A 13,567-nucleotide genomic window follows, 5' to 3' on the forward strand; every position below is an offset into this window, starting at 1 on the left:
TCATGTTGATTTTCAGATACACCAGCTCGCATTTTAGTGACATGTTCCCACTTAGCCCGAAGTCGATGGTGTCGTTGATAACCTCTTGATATATTCGTAACTGTTCCGCTTCTTTTTCCTTCCATTAAAACTGACCGATACAATTTCGTTTCTTGGGCGCTTAATTGACAACACTAACGGATTGTCGTCTCGACTAAAAGGACTGTCATTGGCAACTGTCTGACTCTCCGCTGTCTTACGCCATGAGAGTCCAGAGATTACGTTAAACGTATCGGTGTTATTCAGCGGTGTAGCATGATCTTTGGTCGCGAAACACACTGACAACATTACTGGCCCTCTGCAATGCTAATTCTTGCAACCTGATTGACGTGACTGAATAACTCAAATAAGAAACAGATTGTGCTACATGCTATTAAAATACTCCAAACAGTGCAGGAACGAAATAACGGCAGGTCGTTGTCGAACATTTTTACATGTCATCTTTTCACCGCCACCTCAATGATAAGGGTGTCTTAACTCTATAGCATTTTTTTTTCTTCATATAGTATGTGATACGTGTGCCAAGTTCGATAGAAAATGCTTCAGCTATTATAGTTAAGCTGATACATCGCTGGCTTTGCAAGTCCTGCCCTCCCACTCTCCCACCTGCCCTTAAGGGTGAAACATCAGGGCTGCCACCAACGAGCCTCGAGATCTCGAAAACCATGGATTCGATACTAACGTCGGTCGTTACCGAAGTTACATGTCACGGTTCATCACCTCCATCTCCACCCGCATACCTAGGGATGGTAAGGATACATTACCTTCCACAGTATTTTTTATACAAACAATTGTACGCAATTAATATAGATAATGAGTCGTGTGAATACAAAATTTGTTTGAAATCACCACAGACGTTCCTGAGTCACACTTCTAAGTCATCCCTTTTCCACCCCCACCCCTACCGAAAGTAGCTTCATGGGAGTGAGCATAACAACTCACCAAAGTTACACAGCAGGTACAGGAGCACATACGGGAAAACATTAAGTTTTGTGGACAAATTCCATATTAACGCATGACACGAGTTCTTGCGCTGATTCCTTTAGGTTGGTCGCAGCTTGCACCATTGATTTACGTCGATTATTGTGCGATAGAGGGTGCTTGTCGACATGTCTCTCAATGCGTATGCGGGGGCACCTCATCGTAATCAGAGTTGTTGTTGTTGTGGCCTTCAGTCCTGAGACTGGTTTGATGCAGCTCTCCATGCTACTCTATCCTGTGCAAGCTTCTTCATCTCCCAGTACCTACTGCAGCCTACATCCTTCTGAATCTGCTTAGTGTATTCATCTCTTGGTCTACCTCTACGATTTTTACCCTCCACACTGCCCTCCAATGCTAAATTTGTGATCCCTTGATGCCTCAAAACATGTCCTACCAACCGATCCCTTCTTCTAGTCAATTTGTGCCACAAACGTCTCTTCTCCCCAATCCTATTCAATACCTCCTCATTAGTTACGTGATCTACCCACCTTATCTTCAGCATTCTTCTGTAGCACCACATTTCGAAAGCTTCTATTCTCTTCTTGTCCAAACTAGTTATCGTCCATGTTTCACTTCCATACATGGCTACACTCCATACAAATACTTTCAGAAACGACTTCCTGACACTTAAATCTATACCCGATGTTAACAAATTTCTCTTCTTCAGAAACGATTTCCTTGCCATTGCCAGTCTACATTTTATATCCTCTCTACTTCGACCATCATAAGTTATTTTACTCCCTAAATAGCAAAACTCCTTTACTACTTTAAGTGTCTCATTTCCTAATCTAATTCCCTCAGCATCACCCGATTTAATTTGACTACATTCCATTATCCTCGTTTTGTTTTTGTTGATGTTCATCTTATATCATTCTTTCAAGACACTGTCCATTCCGTTCAACTGCTCTTCCAAGTCCTTTGCTGTCTCTGACAGAATTACAATGTCATCGGCAAACCTCAAAGTTTTTACTTCTTCTCCATGAATTTTAATACCTACTCCGAATTTTTCTTTTGTTTCCTTAATTGCTTGTTCAATATACAGATTGAATAACATCGGGGAGAGGCTACAACCCTGTCTCACTCCTTTCCCAACCACTGCTTCCCTTTCATGCCCCTCGACTCTTATAACTGCCATCTGGTTTCTGTACAAATTGTAAATAGCCTTTCGCTCCCTGTATTTTACCCCTGCCACCTTCAGAATTTGAAAGAGAATATTCCAGTTAACATTGTCAAAAGCTTTCTCTAAGTCTACAAATGCTAGAAACGTAGGTTTGCCTTTCCTTAATCTTTCTTCTGAGATAAGTCGTGAGGTTAGTATTGCCTCACGTGTTCCAACATTTCTACGGAATCCAAACTGATCTTCCCCGAGGTCCGCTTCTACCAATTTTTCCATTCGTCTGTAAAGAATTCGCGTTAGTATTTTGCAGCTGTGACTTATTAAACTAACAGTTCGGTAATTTTCACATCTGTCAACACCTGCTTTCTTTGGGATTGGAATTATTATATTCTTCTTGAAGTCTGAGGGTATTTCGCCTGTCTCATACATCTTGCTCACCAGATGGTAGAGTTTTGTCATGACTGGCTCTCCCAAGGCCATCAGTAGTTCTAATGGAATGTTGTCGACTCCCGGGGCCTTGTTTCGACTCAGGTCCTTCAGTGCTCTGTCAAACTCTTCACGCAGTATCTTATCTCCCATTTCGTCTTCGTCTACATCCTCTTCCATTTCCATAATATTGTCCTCAAGTACATCGCCCTTGTATAAACCCTCTATATACTCCTTCCACCTTTCTGCCTTCCCTTCTTTGCTTAGAACTGGGTTTCCATTTGAGCTCTTGATATTCATACAAGTGGTTCTCTTCTCTCCAAAGGTCTCCTTAATTTTCCTGTAGGCAGTATCTATCTTACCCCTAGTGAGACAAGCCTCTACATCCTTACATTTGTCCTCTAGCCATCCCTGCTTAGCCATTTTGCACTTCCTGTCGATATCATTTTTGAGACGTTTGTATTCCTTTTTGCCTGCTTCATTCACTGCATTTTTATATTTTCTCCTTTCATCAATTCAATTCAATATTTCTTCTGTTACCCAAGGATTTCTATTAGCCCTCTCCTTTTTACCTACTTGATCGTCTGCTGCCTTCACTACTTCATCCCTTAGAGTTACCCATTCTTCTTCTAGTTATTTCTTTCCCCCATTCCTGTCAATTGTTCCCTTATGCTCTCCCTGAAACTCTCTACAACCTCTGGTTCTTTCAGTTTCTCCAGGTCCCATCTCCTTAAATTCCCACCTTTTTGCAGTTTCTTCAGTTTCAATCTGCAGTTCATAACCAATAGATTGTGGTCAGAATCCACATCTGCCCCTGGAAATGTCTTACAATTTAAAACCTGGTTCCTAAATCTCTGTCTTACCATTATATAATCTATCTGATACCTATTAGTATCTCCAGGATTCTTCCAGGTATACAACCTTCTTTTATGATTCTTGAACCAAGTGTTAGCTATGATTAAGTTGTGCTCTGTGCAAAATTCTACCAGGCGGCTTCCTCTTTCATTTCTTACCCCCAATCCATATTCACCTACTACGTTTCCTTCTCTCCCTTTTCCTACTCTCGAATTCCAGTCACCCATGACTATTAAATTTTCGTCTCCCTTCACTATCTGAATAATTTATTTTATTTCATCATACATTGCTTCAATTTCTTCGTCATCTGCAGAGCTAGTTGGCATATAGACTTGTACTACTGTAGTAGGCGTGGGCTTCGTGTCTATCTTTGCCACAATAATGCGTTCACTATGCTGTTTGTAGTAGCTTACCCACATTCCTATTTTTTTATTCATTATGAAACCTACTCCTGCATTACCCCTATTTGATTTTGTATTTATAGCCCTGTATTCACCTGACCAAAAGTCTTGTTCCTCCTGCCACCGAACTTCACTAATTCCCACTATATCTAACTTTAACCTATCCATTTCCCTTTTTAAATTTTCTAACCTACCTGCCCCATTAAGGGATCCGACATTCCACGCTCCGATCCGTAGAATGCCAGTTTTCTTTCTCCTGATAATGACGTCCCCTTGAGTAGTCCCCGCCTGGAGATCCGAATGGGGGACTATTTTACCTCCTGAATATTTTACCCAAGAGGACACCATCATCATTTAATCATACAGTAAAGCTGCATGTCCTCGGGAAAAATTACGGCTGTAGTTTCCCCTTGCTTTCAGCCGTTCGCAGTACCAGCACAGCAAGGCCGTTTTGGTTAATGTTACAAGGCCAGATCAGTCAATCATCCAGACTGTTGCCCCTGCAACTACTGAAAAGGCTGCTGCCCCTCTTCAGGAACCACATGTTTGTCTGGCCTCTCCAACAGATACCCCTCCGTTGTGGTTGCACCTACGGTACGGCCATCTGTACCGCTGAGGCACGCAAGCCTCCCCACCGACGGCAAGGTCCATGGTTCATGGGAAAAGGGTAATCAGAGTAGCTTTTAATATATCGGACTATTTGTCGAACGTTTGAGACACACCATGTACATAGATTTTGACGTAGTGTTCACGTGGAAGTGCAACCTTCTACGGCCGTTGTCATCTATTCTATATACTAATAACAATACTGTAAAACAGGACGCTCCCTGCCCTTACATCTATTGTCATGCTGCTGTGGCCACGTACTTCTTTCCCCAGCTAGTAGGATTAAAACATTTTTCAAAAAGATCAATACAACGTTTATCCCGCACATGTAGCTTAACACTGTAACTTTTCCATAACGCCGTCTCCGTATTACTTAAGTTAGAGGAAACAAAAAAAAAAATAAATAAATAAATAAAAAAAACCTCATGGACTTGCCAATATAAGCTGACCGTCGCATACTCTGCTCAAATGCTCCGAACCTACATTCTCAGAAATTTCTTCCTCAGATTAAATTCGGTTTTCCATACTAGCAGACTTCTCTCGACCAGGTATGCCATTTCTGTTTGTGCTAATGCGTTTCCAATGTTTTAGGTGCTACATCCGTGTGTTATTTTGCTTCCAAGATAGCAGAATTTCTACACTTCTTCTCTTTGTGTCCTCTCCGCCTATTTTTTTTTTCTTTTTGTAAAGTTTATCACTAAGCTAATTTCTCCTACATCTCGTTACTTTCTTCTCATTAGAGTGTTCATTCCATTCAACAAGTACTGCAGCTCTTCTTCTCTTTGACTGAGGATAGCAATGTCATCAGCGAATCTTATCAAGATGTACTCGTAAATATGATATTTATTTATTATTATTTATTATATTGTAGCCAGTAGCCTATAATTTAAATACATAGTGTATTAATTCTTAAACAAATTATTGTTATCAGTAGCAAATCATTTATTTCCTATACACCGAAAATTAATTATACAATATTCATTTTTACATCCAACACAATACTAGTTCTCACGTCTTTCTACTATTACCAGAAACTGGCTCCATTACCAAATCTATATCTATCACTATTATACAGGGTGTTTCAAAATTAATATCGGTCTCTGAAAACATTGTAGCATTTACTATGTTTAGCTTACAATTATAAATAATACATCAAATAAAAAGCAACTCAGATAGTTGCGTCAGATAGTTGTGTTTGTAATCCTGTGCAGACTTGCATGCACTGTTTCCCCTGTCTTCTGTTAGAGAGCGCTAGTAGCAAAGATGGTGTCTCGTGAGCAGAAGGCTTTCTATACCTTGAATCTGTTGTTACAGAGCAAAGTGCATTCGGTATTAAGTTCCCTTCTATTTTTTCAAGTGATGATAACATCTGCAGATGGTATCAACAGTTTGAATATACTGGCTCGCTTTGTGAAGCAAAAATACGGGCTGACCAAGAATGATACAAGAACATGTTCAATGTGTGAGAGAGTCTTTCACGTGTAGCCCCAGGAAATCAAATTTTCGGATCCCTGATACGGAGAATCAGTGATGTATTTCGTTCCAAAGACGGTCAAACAAGCTAACGAGGGTGAGTCAAATGAAAACTTTCAATTTGTAATAACAAATCAAAATTTCGCGCCGTTATCCTGTGAGTTGGTAAGCGTGTTACAAACTGTGGAGAATGGCCTGTAGGTGGCAGCATAGTGCAGATGCACACATACCGTCGCAGTATTAGTATAAAGATGGCCGCCCCATTTGCGACTTGCACCAGGGAAGAACAGCGTTCTGTTATTCGGTTTTTGCGTAGTGAAGGTGTGAAACCTATTGAAATTCATCGACGAATGAAGGTTCAGTACGGTGATGCATGTTTGTCACAGCAGCAAGTCTACGAATGGAGTAGGAAGTTCGCAAATGGTGTGACTTCAGTGAAAGATGCTCCTCGTCCAGGTCAGGCACAACGAGTTGTGACTCCACAGAACATTGCAGCAGTTGAAGCCATAGTGAAGGAAAACCGCCGAGTGACACTGTATGACATTGCAGCATGTTTACAGATTAGTCATGAGTCAGCACACCACACTGTGCATGAAGTGCTCCAGTTTCACAAAGTGTCTGCAAGATGGGTGCCACGGCAGCTGACTCCTGAAATAAGAGAATGACGTATTGATGCTTGTGAAGAAATTCTTCGGCGCTTTGAACGAGAAGGTGACGGCTTCCTTGCAAGAATCGTTACTGGGGACGAAACCTGGGCTCACTTCCACCAACCGGAAACGAAGAGAGCGAGCAAGGAATGGCGCCATTCCTCATTGCCAAAACCAAAGAAGTTTCGAACCACCAGCAGGGAAGGTTATGCTGACTTTTGGGACGAAAAGGGTGTCATTTTGGAGCATTACATGCCTAGAGGGACCACTGTCACCAGTGCATCATACACAGATCTCCTGGAAAAAAATCATCTGCAGCCTGCAATCAAATCAAAGCGACGTGGATTGCTGTCAGCAGGTGTCCTTTTGAAACATGACAATGCAAGGCCCTACACTGCCCATACGTTGCAAGAATCACAGACCTGCATTTTGAGTGTCTTCCTCGTCCACCACACTCACCAGATCTTGACCCATGTGATTTCCATATGTTTGGACCACTCAAAGACGCAATGGGAGGAAAGAAGTTCCGTTCTGATGAAGAGGTTCGCCACACAGTGCATGAGTGGTTGCGCGGACTACCAAAAGAATTTTTTTCTAAAGGAATTTATGCACTTTGTAAGCGCTAGAGGACTTGCATTGAGCGTGGGGGAGATTATGTTGAAAAGTGATACAGCTTTGTACCACTTCTGCACAATAAATAATACTGGGTGATAAAAAAGTCAGTATAAATTAGAAAACTTAATAAACCACGGAATAATGTAGATAGAGAGGTGAAAATTGACACACATGCTTGGAATGACATGGGGTTTTATTAGAACCAAAAAAAGTTCACAAAATGTCCGACAGATGGCGTCGTTTGGTGATGATCGTGTGCTCAGCCGCCACTTTCGTCATGCTTGGCCTCCCAGGTCCCCAGACCTCAGTCTGTGCGATTATTGGCTTTAGGGTTACCTGAAGTCGCAAGTCTATCGTGATCGACCGACATCTCTAGGGATGCTGAACGACAACATCCGGCGCTTATGCCCCACCATAACTCCGGACATGCTTTACAGTGCTGTTCACAACATTATTCCTCGACTACAGCTATTGTTGAGGAATGATGGTGGACATATTGAGCATTTGCTGTAAAGAACATCATCTTTGCTTTGTCGTACTTAGTTATGCTAATTATTGCTATTCTGATCAGATGAAGCGCCATCTGTCGAACATTTTTTAAATTTTTGTATTTTTTTTTTTTTTGTTCTAATAAAACCCCATGTCATTCCAAGCATGTGTGTCAATTTGTACATCTCTATCTACATTATTCCGTGTTTTATTCAGTTTTTAAATTTATACTGACTTTTTGATCACCCGGTACTTAAAAAATATTTTCATTTGACTCACCCTCGTATTAAGCGGGTGGTCATAATGTTTTGGCTCATCAGAGTAAGATGAATGTATGCTACAGACCTCGATTTTCTTTTTGAAACACCCAGTAATTTCATTACTCCTTGTCTTGTTGTAAATACGACAGCGAATATCGGATTGTGAGATTCTATTTCCCTAGCCAAGGACAAATAGAGTCTTTGTCGCAGCACGCACACAATGCGGTGAGAAATGCCCGGAGGAGTTTCGGGTGATGAATGTTTTCTGGTTCCGCAGGTACGGCGGCGGCGTGGGCCCTAGCGGGGGCGGCGGCAGCTACGGGGGCGGTTGCTCCAGCTGTGGTGACGACAGCAACGTGCTGCTGAACCGCTTCGGTGAAGTGGAGGGCGGCGGCCCGTTCACGGTGGGCGGCAGCGGCACCTCCAAGGGCCAGGGCGTGCACTCGTCCGCCAGCTCCTCCATCGACAGCACCGGCAAGGTCACCTACACCGCCTTCGCCGGCAAGCACTGAGTCTCTACACCCCGTACCGGTCCTCGCAGATCCGTAGCGCGAGACCTCCGACAGCAGTCGCCACCTATCTCCGTCCTTCCGCCAAATCTGCATCATAGTCCTCGAAACGCATATCCGACAGTTATTCGCGCAAAATGTCAAAACTTATTCTGCTGTCAGATATTTCCGTTTGTGAAAAATATACCATTTGTCAACTGCTGAAAATAATACGAAAAATTCAGTGTAAACCAAAATGTATCCTTAAGTAGATCAATAAATCTCCCCCATCCAAATAAAGCTTGTGCGTTAATCTCTTACTATTAGGGGACGTCAGAATGTAAATTACTCATTATTAGCCGGCCGGGGTGGCCGAGCGGTTCTAGGCGCTACAGTCTGGAAACGCGCGACCGCTACGGTCGCAGGTTCGAATCCTGCCTCGGGCATGGTTGTGTGTGATGTCCTTAGGTTAGTTAGGTTTAAGTAGTTCTAAGTTCTAGGGGACTGCTGACCCAAGATGTTAAGTCCCATATTGCTCAGAACCATTTTGAACTCATTATTAAGGGAGGCCAACAAATTATTATTGAAGCTACACGGGACATGGACGTACCTGCACAAACATCTGTAGAGCAACTGTCAGTCCACTTCCACGCACACCAGGAGGAAAACTTGCCGACCAGAAGCCGAACGCTGATTGGCGGACAGCTACCAATCGCTGACGACATGGACATCCACGAATAGCCTCTTTCAATCTTCCCTTACGTCATGACTAGCCAATCATATTAGAGGGCCAATCAAAGTTTTACAACAGTGACGTCAGACATCGATAGTCTGTAATAAATAGAAGCATATATCCCCATGCAAAACCAGTCGTGCCCTGAGGAAGGCCGTTGCAATTCGGCCGAAACGTCGGTTTTAGTTTATTATTATTGTTAGTTTTTAGCAATATACCCAGAAGAATTTTAATCACTATGACACCGGCCGCGGAAGCCTACGTTCTTATATATTACAATGAGGTGACGAAAGTCGTGGGATACCTCTAATATCGTATCGGACATGCTTTTACCCGGCGCAGCAACTCGATGTGGCATCGACTCAACAAATCGTTCGAAGGCTCTTGTAGAAATATTGAGCCATGTTCCCTCTATAGCCGTCCATAACTGCAAAAGTGTTGCCGGTGCGAGTTTTGTGCACCAATTCACCACTCGATTATGACCCACAAATGTTCGATGGGATTCATTTCGGGCGGCCAGGCCGGCCAAATCATTCGCTCGAATTGTCCAAAATGTTCTTCAATCCAATAGCAAACAAATGCGATCCAGTGACATGGCTCATTGTCATCCATAATATGAAGTCCATGAAAGGCTACAAATGGTCTCCTAGTAGCCGTTTCCATTCAATCATTGTATGTCAATCTTTTCAGAAATGCTTTCGTGTCTCGGCGATACGCTACAGTATGTCAAATCGATCACCTTCCAGCCGTTTAATTTCCAAACTTATTTTATTTGGCTACCGGTTTCGGCGATTTACTACGGCTTCGGACCCCTGACCGAACTGTACGAAGACCTGCCGACCTCGGCAGTTGATTGTTGAAGTGATCGCTATAGCAAGCATTAATCTATAGATACCAGTATCTGAATGCTGGCTCCTATTACGACCAGAACCGAAGTTGGAATCTTCCTACAAGTCGGTCAGGGGCCTGAAGATGGCGTAGTAAATCGCCGAATCTGGTAGCCAAATAAAATAAGTCTGGGCATTAAACGGCTGGAAGGTTTGTGATTTGACATCCTATGTCCATCGAATAATCAGTTTACCTGGACCATAGGACCGAGTCCATTCCATGCAAACACAGCCCACACCATTATGCGTCACCACCAGCTTGCACAGTGTCCTGTTGACAACTTGAGTCCATGGCTTCGTGGGGTCTGCACCACACACGAAATCTACCATCAGCTCTTAGCAACTCGAAACGAGATTCATCTGACCACCTCATGGTTTCCCAGTCGTCTCAGGTGCGTAGGGTGCATCTGACATGGTCACGAGCCGAGGAGAAGCGTCGCATGTGATGTCGTGTTGTTAGCAATGGTCAGTCGTCTGCTGCCATAGCCCGTTAACACCAGATTTCGCCGTAGTGTACTAGCGGATGCATTAGTCGTACGTTCCACATTGATTTATGCGGTTACTTCACGCAGTATTGCCTGTCTGTTAGCACTTTCAACTCTACGCAAACACCGTTGCTCTCGGTCGTTACGTGAAGGTCGTCGGCCACTGCGTTGTCCATGATGAAAGGTAACGCCTGAAATGTGATATTCTCGGCACACTCTTGACACTGTGAATTCCAGAATATTGAATTCCTTAACGATTTTCCAAATGGAGTGGTGAAACGGGGATTTACGTGTCAAACGTAACATTTCAATGAACGAAGTTCTATCCTTTAATAATGCGCAGATATTTAAACAGAAAATTCATTCAAGAAGTGAACCCCCAGTCAGCCTTACAAGAGAACCGATAAGGCAATATTTATAACACAATGTTCTGAAAGCTGAACAATAAAGCCTTCTTTAAATAAAACTTTTAAGGTCAATGAGCAGAGAAAATTTGAATTTAAACTTCCATTCCCATTTTATCTTTAAGAAACAGCAAATGTTAAGACAGCTTATAATGAACCAGCATGACAAAAGCGTATTTGGAATCAACAAAACCAACTATCAAATTATATACTTTAGAATAAACCATTTTAAAGCGCCCACAGATAATATTTACGTAAAAAACAAATCGCATCAACCAAGTTGGCAGACAGAAATCACACAGGGATAGCATGATAAACGAGGCCATAGAGATTAGAATTTCTGACAACACCTTCAATAGAGACGGTGGATTGCAGCTGAGTACAGCGTGGGATCCGGTGATGAGGGAGTTGCAGCGGGCCCGGAGGTCGCGCGGCCAAAACATTACCATGTATGGTGCGGGACCGAGCACCAGTGACGTCACGGGCGGCGGCGCGGCTATATAAGCACGGCAGTGACAACCACACGACAGTCATCCACTTGACGATGGCAGAGGAGATCTCTGCTGAAAGGTCGTGGGCAGTAAACCACATGACGCGGCTTGAAACCCGAGAATGTTTTATTAAGGATATCGTCGTGAAAGCATGCATTCGTACACAAATCACACAGTTCTCACCAACAATTAACAACAAAAGATTTTAATTTAGGCACTGAGTTCACAGTCCTGCATTTCAGAATAAATAATATTAATTTTAGCACAGGTAATGCTTACACAATAGACAAGTGAATTGATAGCTCACACGTTAACATTAGTCACATAAATAATCCTCCCAAAATGGGAATGACACGCTTTTGTACAATAATCAAATGAATAAGAGAACATACAGCACTCAGATCAATAAGACATAATGCAATAAAAATGATTTTTGTCAAGGCAAGCACGCCCAACCAAAACCAAGTGGAGTCAATACAACAACCACGATGCGAACCATTAACGTACTTCACTACAACCGACTACACTGAAACGCCACAGAAACTCGTATAGGCATGCTTATTCAAATACAGAGATACGGAAACAGGCAGAACACGGCGCTGCGGTCGGCAACGCCAACAAGTGGTGCAGTTGTTTTTCCCGTAAGACCATTTCACGAGTGGACCGTGAATATCAGGAATCCGGTAAAACATCAAATCTACGACATCGCTGCGGGTGGAAAAAAGATTTTGCAAGAACGTGACCAACGATGACGGAAGAGAATCGTTCAACGTGGCAGAAGTGCAACTCTTCCGCAAATTGCTGCAGGTTCCAGTTCTGGGCCATCAACAAGTGTCAGTGTGCGAACCATTCAACGGGACATCATCGATATGGGCCTTCGGAGCCGAAGGCCCACTCGTGTACCCTTGATAACTGCGACACAAAGCCTTACGCCTCGCCTGGGCCCTTCAACTCCAACACTGGACCGTTGATGACTGGAAACATGTTGCCTGGTCGGACGAGTCTCGTTTCAAATTGTATCAAGCAGATGGACGTGTGTGGGCATGGAGACCACCTCATGAATCCATGGATCCTGCCTGTTAGCAGGAGACTGTTCAAGCTGGTGGAGGCTCTGTAATGGTGTGGGGCATATGCAGTTTGAGTGATATGGGACCCCTCGTCTAGATACGACAGGTGACATGTACGTAAGCATCCTATCTGATCACCTGCATCCATTCGTGTCCATTGTGCATTCCGACGGAATGGGCAATTGAAGCAGGACAATGCGACACCCCACACGTCCAGATTTGTTACCAAGTGGCTCCAGGAACACTCTTCTGAATTTAACCACTTCCGTTGGCCACCAGATTCCCCAGACATGAACATTATTGAGCGTATCTGGGAAGCCTTGCAACGTGCTGTTCAGAAGAGATCTGCACCCTCTCGTACTCTTATGGATTTTCCGGGTTGTGACTTGCTAGTAAGTTGACTATACTTTCATTGAACTCCTACCAGATTGAAGAAGTCTCATGTGTAACGGTTGTAATTGGTTGAGACATGAGCTCTGTTTTTTCTTGTTGAACAACCAACGTTTTCATTTCTACAACAGCCTTCATGTAGCTGTCCTGAAATGTTTTGTCATCTGAAAATTCTTGCTTTTGGATCAGGATTCCAGTAATGTTGTCTGACTAATTATTTAGTTGCTGGAGATAACACCAGCCACTCTGATAACCCTTTAAGCAAATTATCAACCAGTGAATTTGTTTCTTGAGTATATTCTTTATTTTTGGCTTTAATACGTTTTAGTTGACATTCCACTGATCTTGGCAAGATTTTCATTACTGAAACTGATACAGTTTTCTGTGAGGGCACCTCTTCGGCTATCTCATCAAAAAGTTTCAAAATCTGTAAAGCCTGTTGTATTATCTCCCAGTCTGTATCTTTTAATTTTAGAGTATTTTCCACCTAAAATGTCGAGGTCAGAAAGATGGGATCTTCATTTAAAGTAAATCTTTTCAACATTTTGAAAGTAGTTCCATCTGGTTCGGACATCTTGTTTCAATTTCAGTTAGTCTTTTCTTAAATTTTCTTACATTTCCATAAGTTTGCTTAAACAAAGGGTTTCTCCTTAAGAAACACAACAACTCATTTGAACTCATCAACGGTTTTTTTATGGACTTCTGAATTGCAT

The 13,567-nt window shown here is 42.8% G+C and overlaps 1 protein-coding gene across 2 annotated transcripts in view; it reads left to right on the plus strand.

Moving 5' to 3' along the window:
- The window catches only part of LOC126200568 (trithorax group protein osa-like), a 106,452-nt gene extending 97,755 nt beyond the window's left edge, over window positions 1-8,697 (plus strand). For both annotated transcript variants that reach the window (XM_049936719.1, XM_049936720.1), the window contains one exon: window positions 8,187-8,697. In XM_049936719.1, the coding sequence (XP_049792676.1) occupies window positions 8,187-8,421 (235 nt within the window). In that variant the 3' untranslated portion in view covers window positions 8,422-8,697. The remainder of the gene's footprint in view (window positions 1-8,186) is intronic.
- Window positions 8,698-13,567: the final 4,870 nt, after the last annotated feature.

The sequence above is a fragment of the Schistocerca nitens genome, chromosome 1 (genome assembly GCF_023898315.1).
Source record: "Schistocerca nitens isolate TAMUIC-IGC-003100 chromosome 1, iqSchNite1.1, whole genome shotgun sequence".
Taxonomy (NCBI): domain Eukaryota; kingdom Metazoa; phylum Arthropoda; class Insecta; order Orthoptera; family Acrididae; genus Schistocerca; species Schistocerca nitens.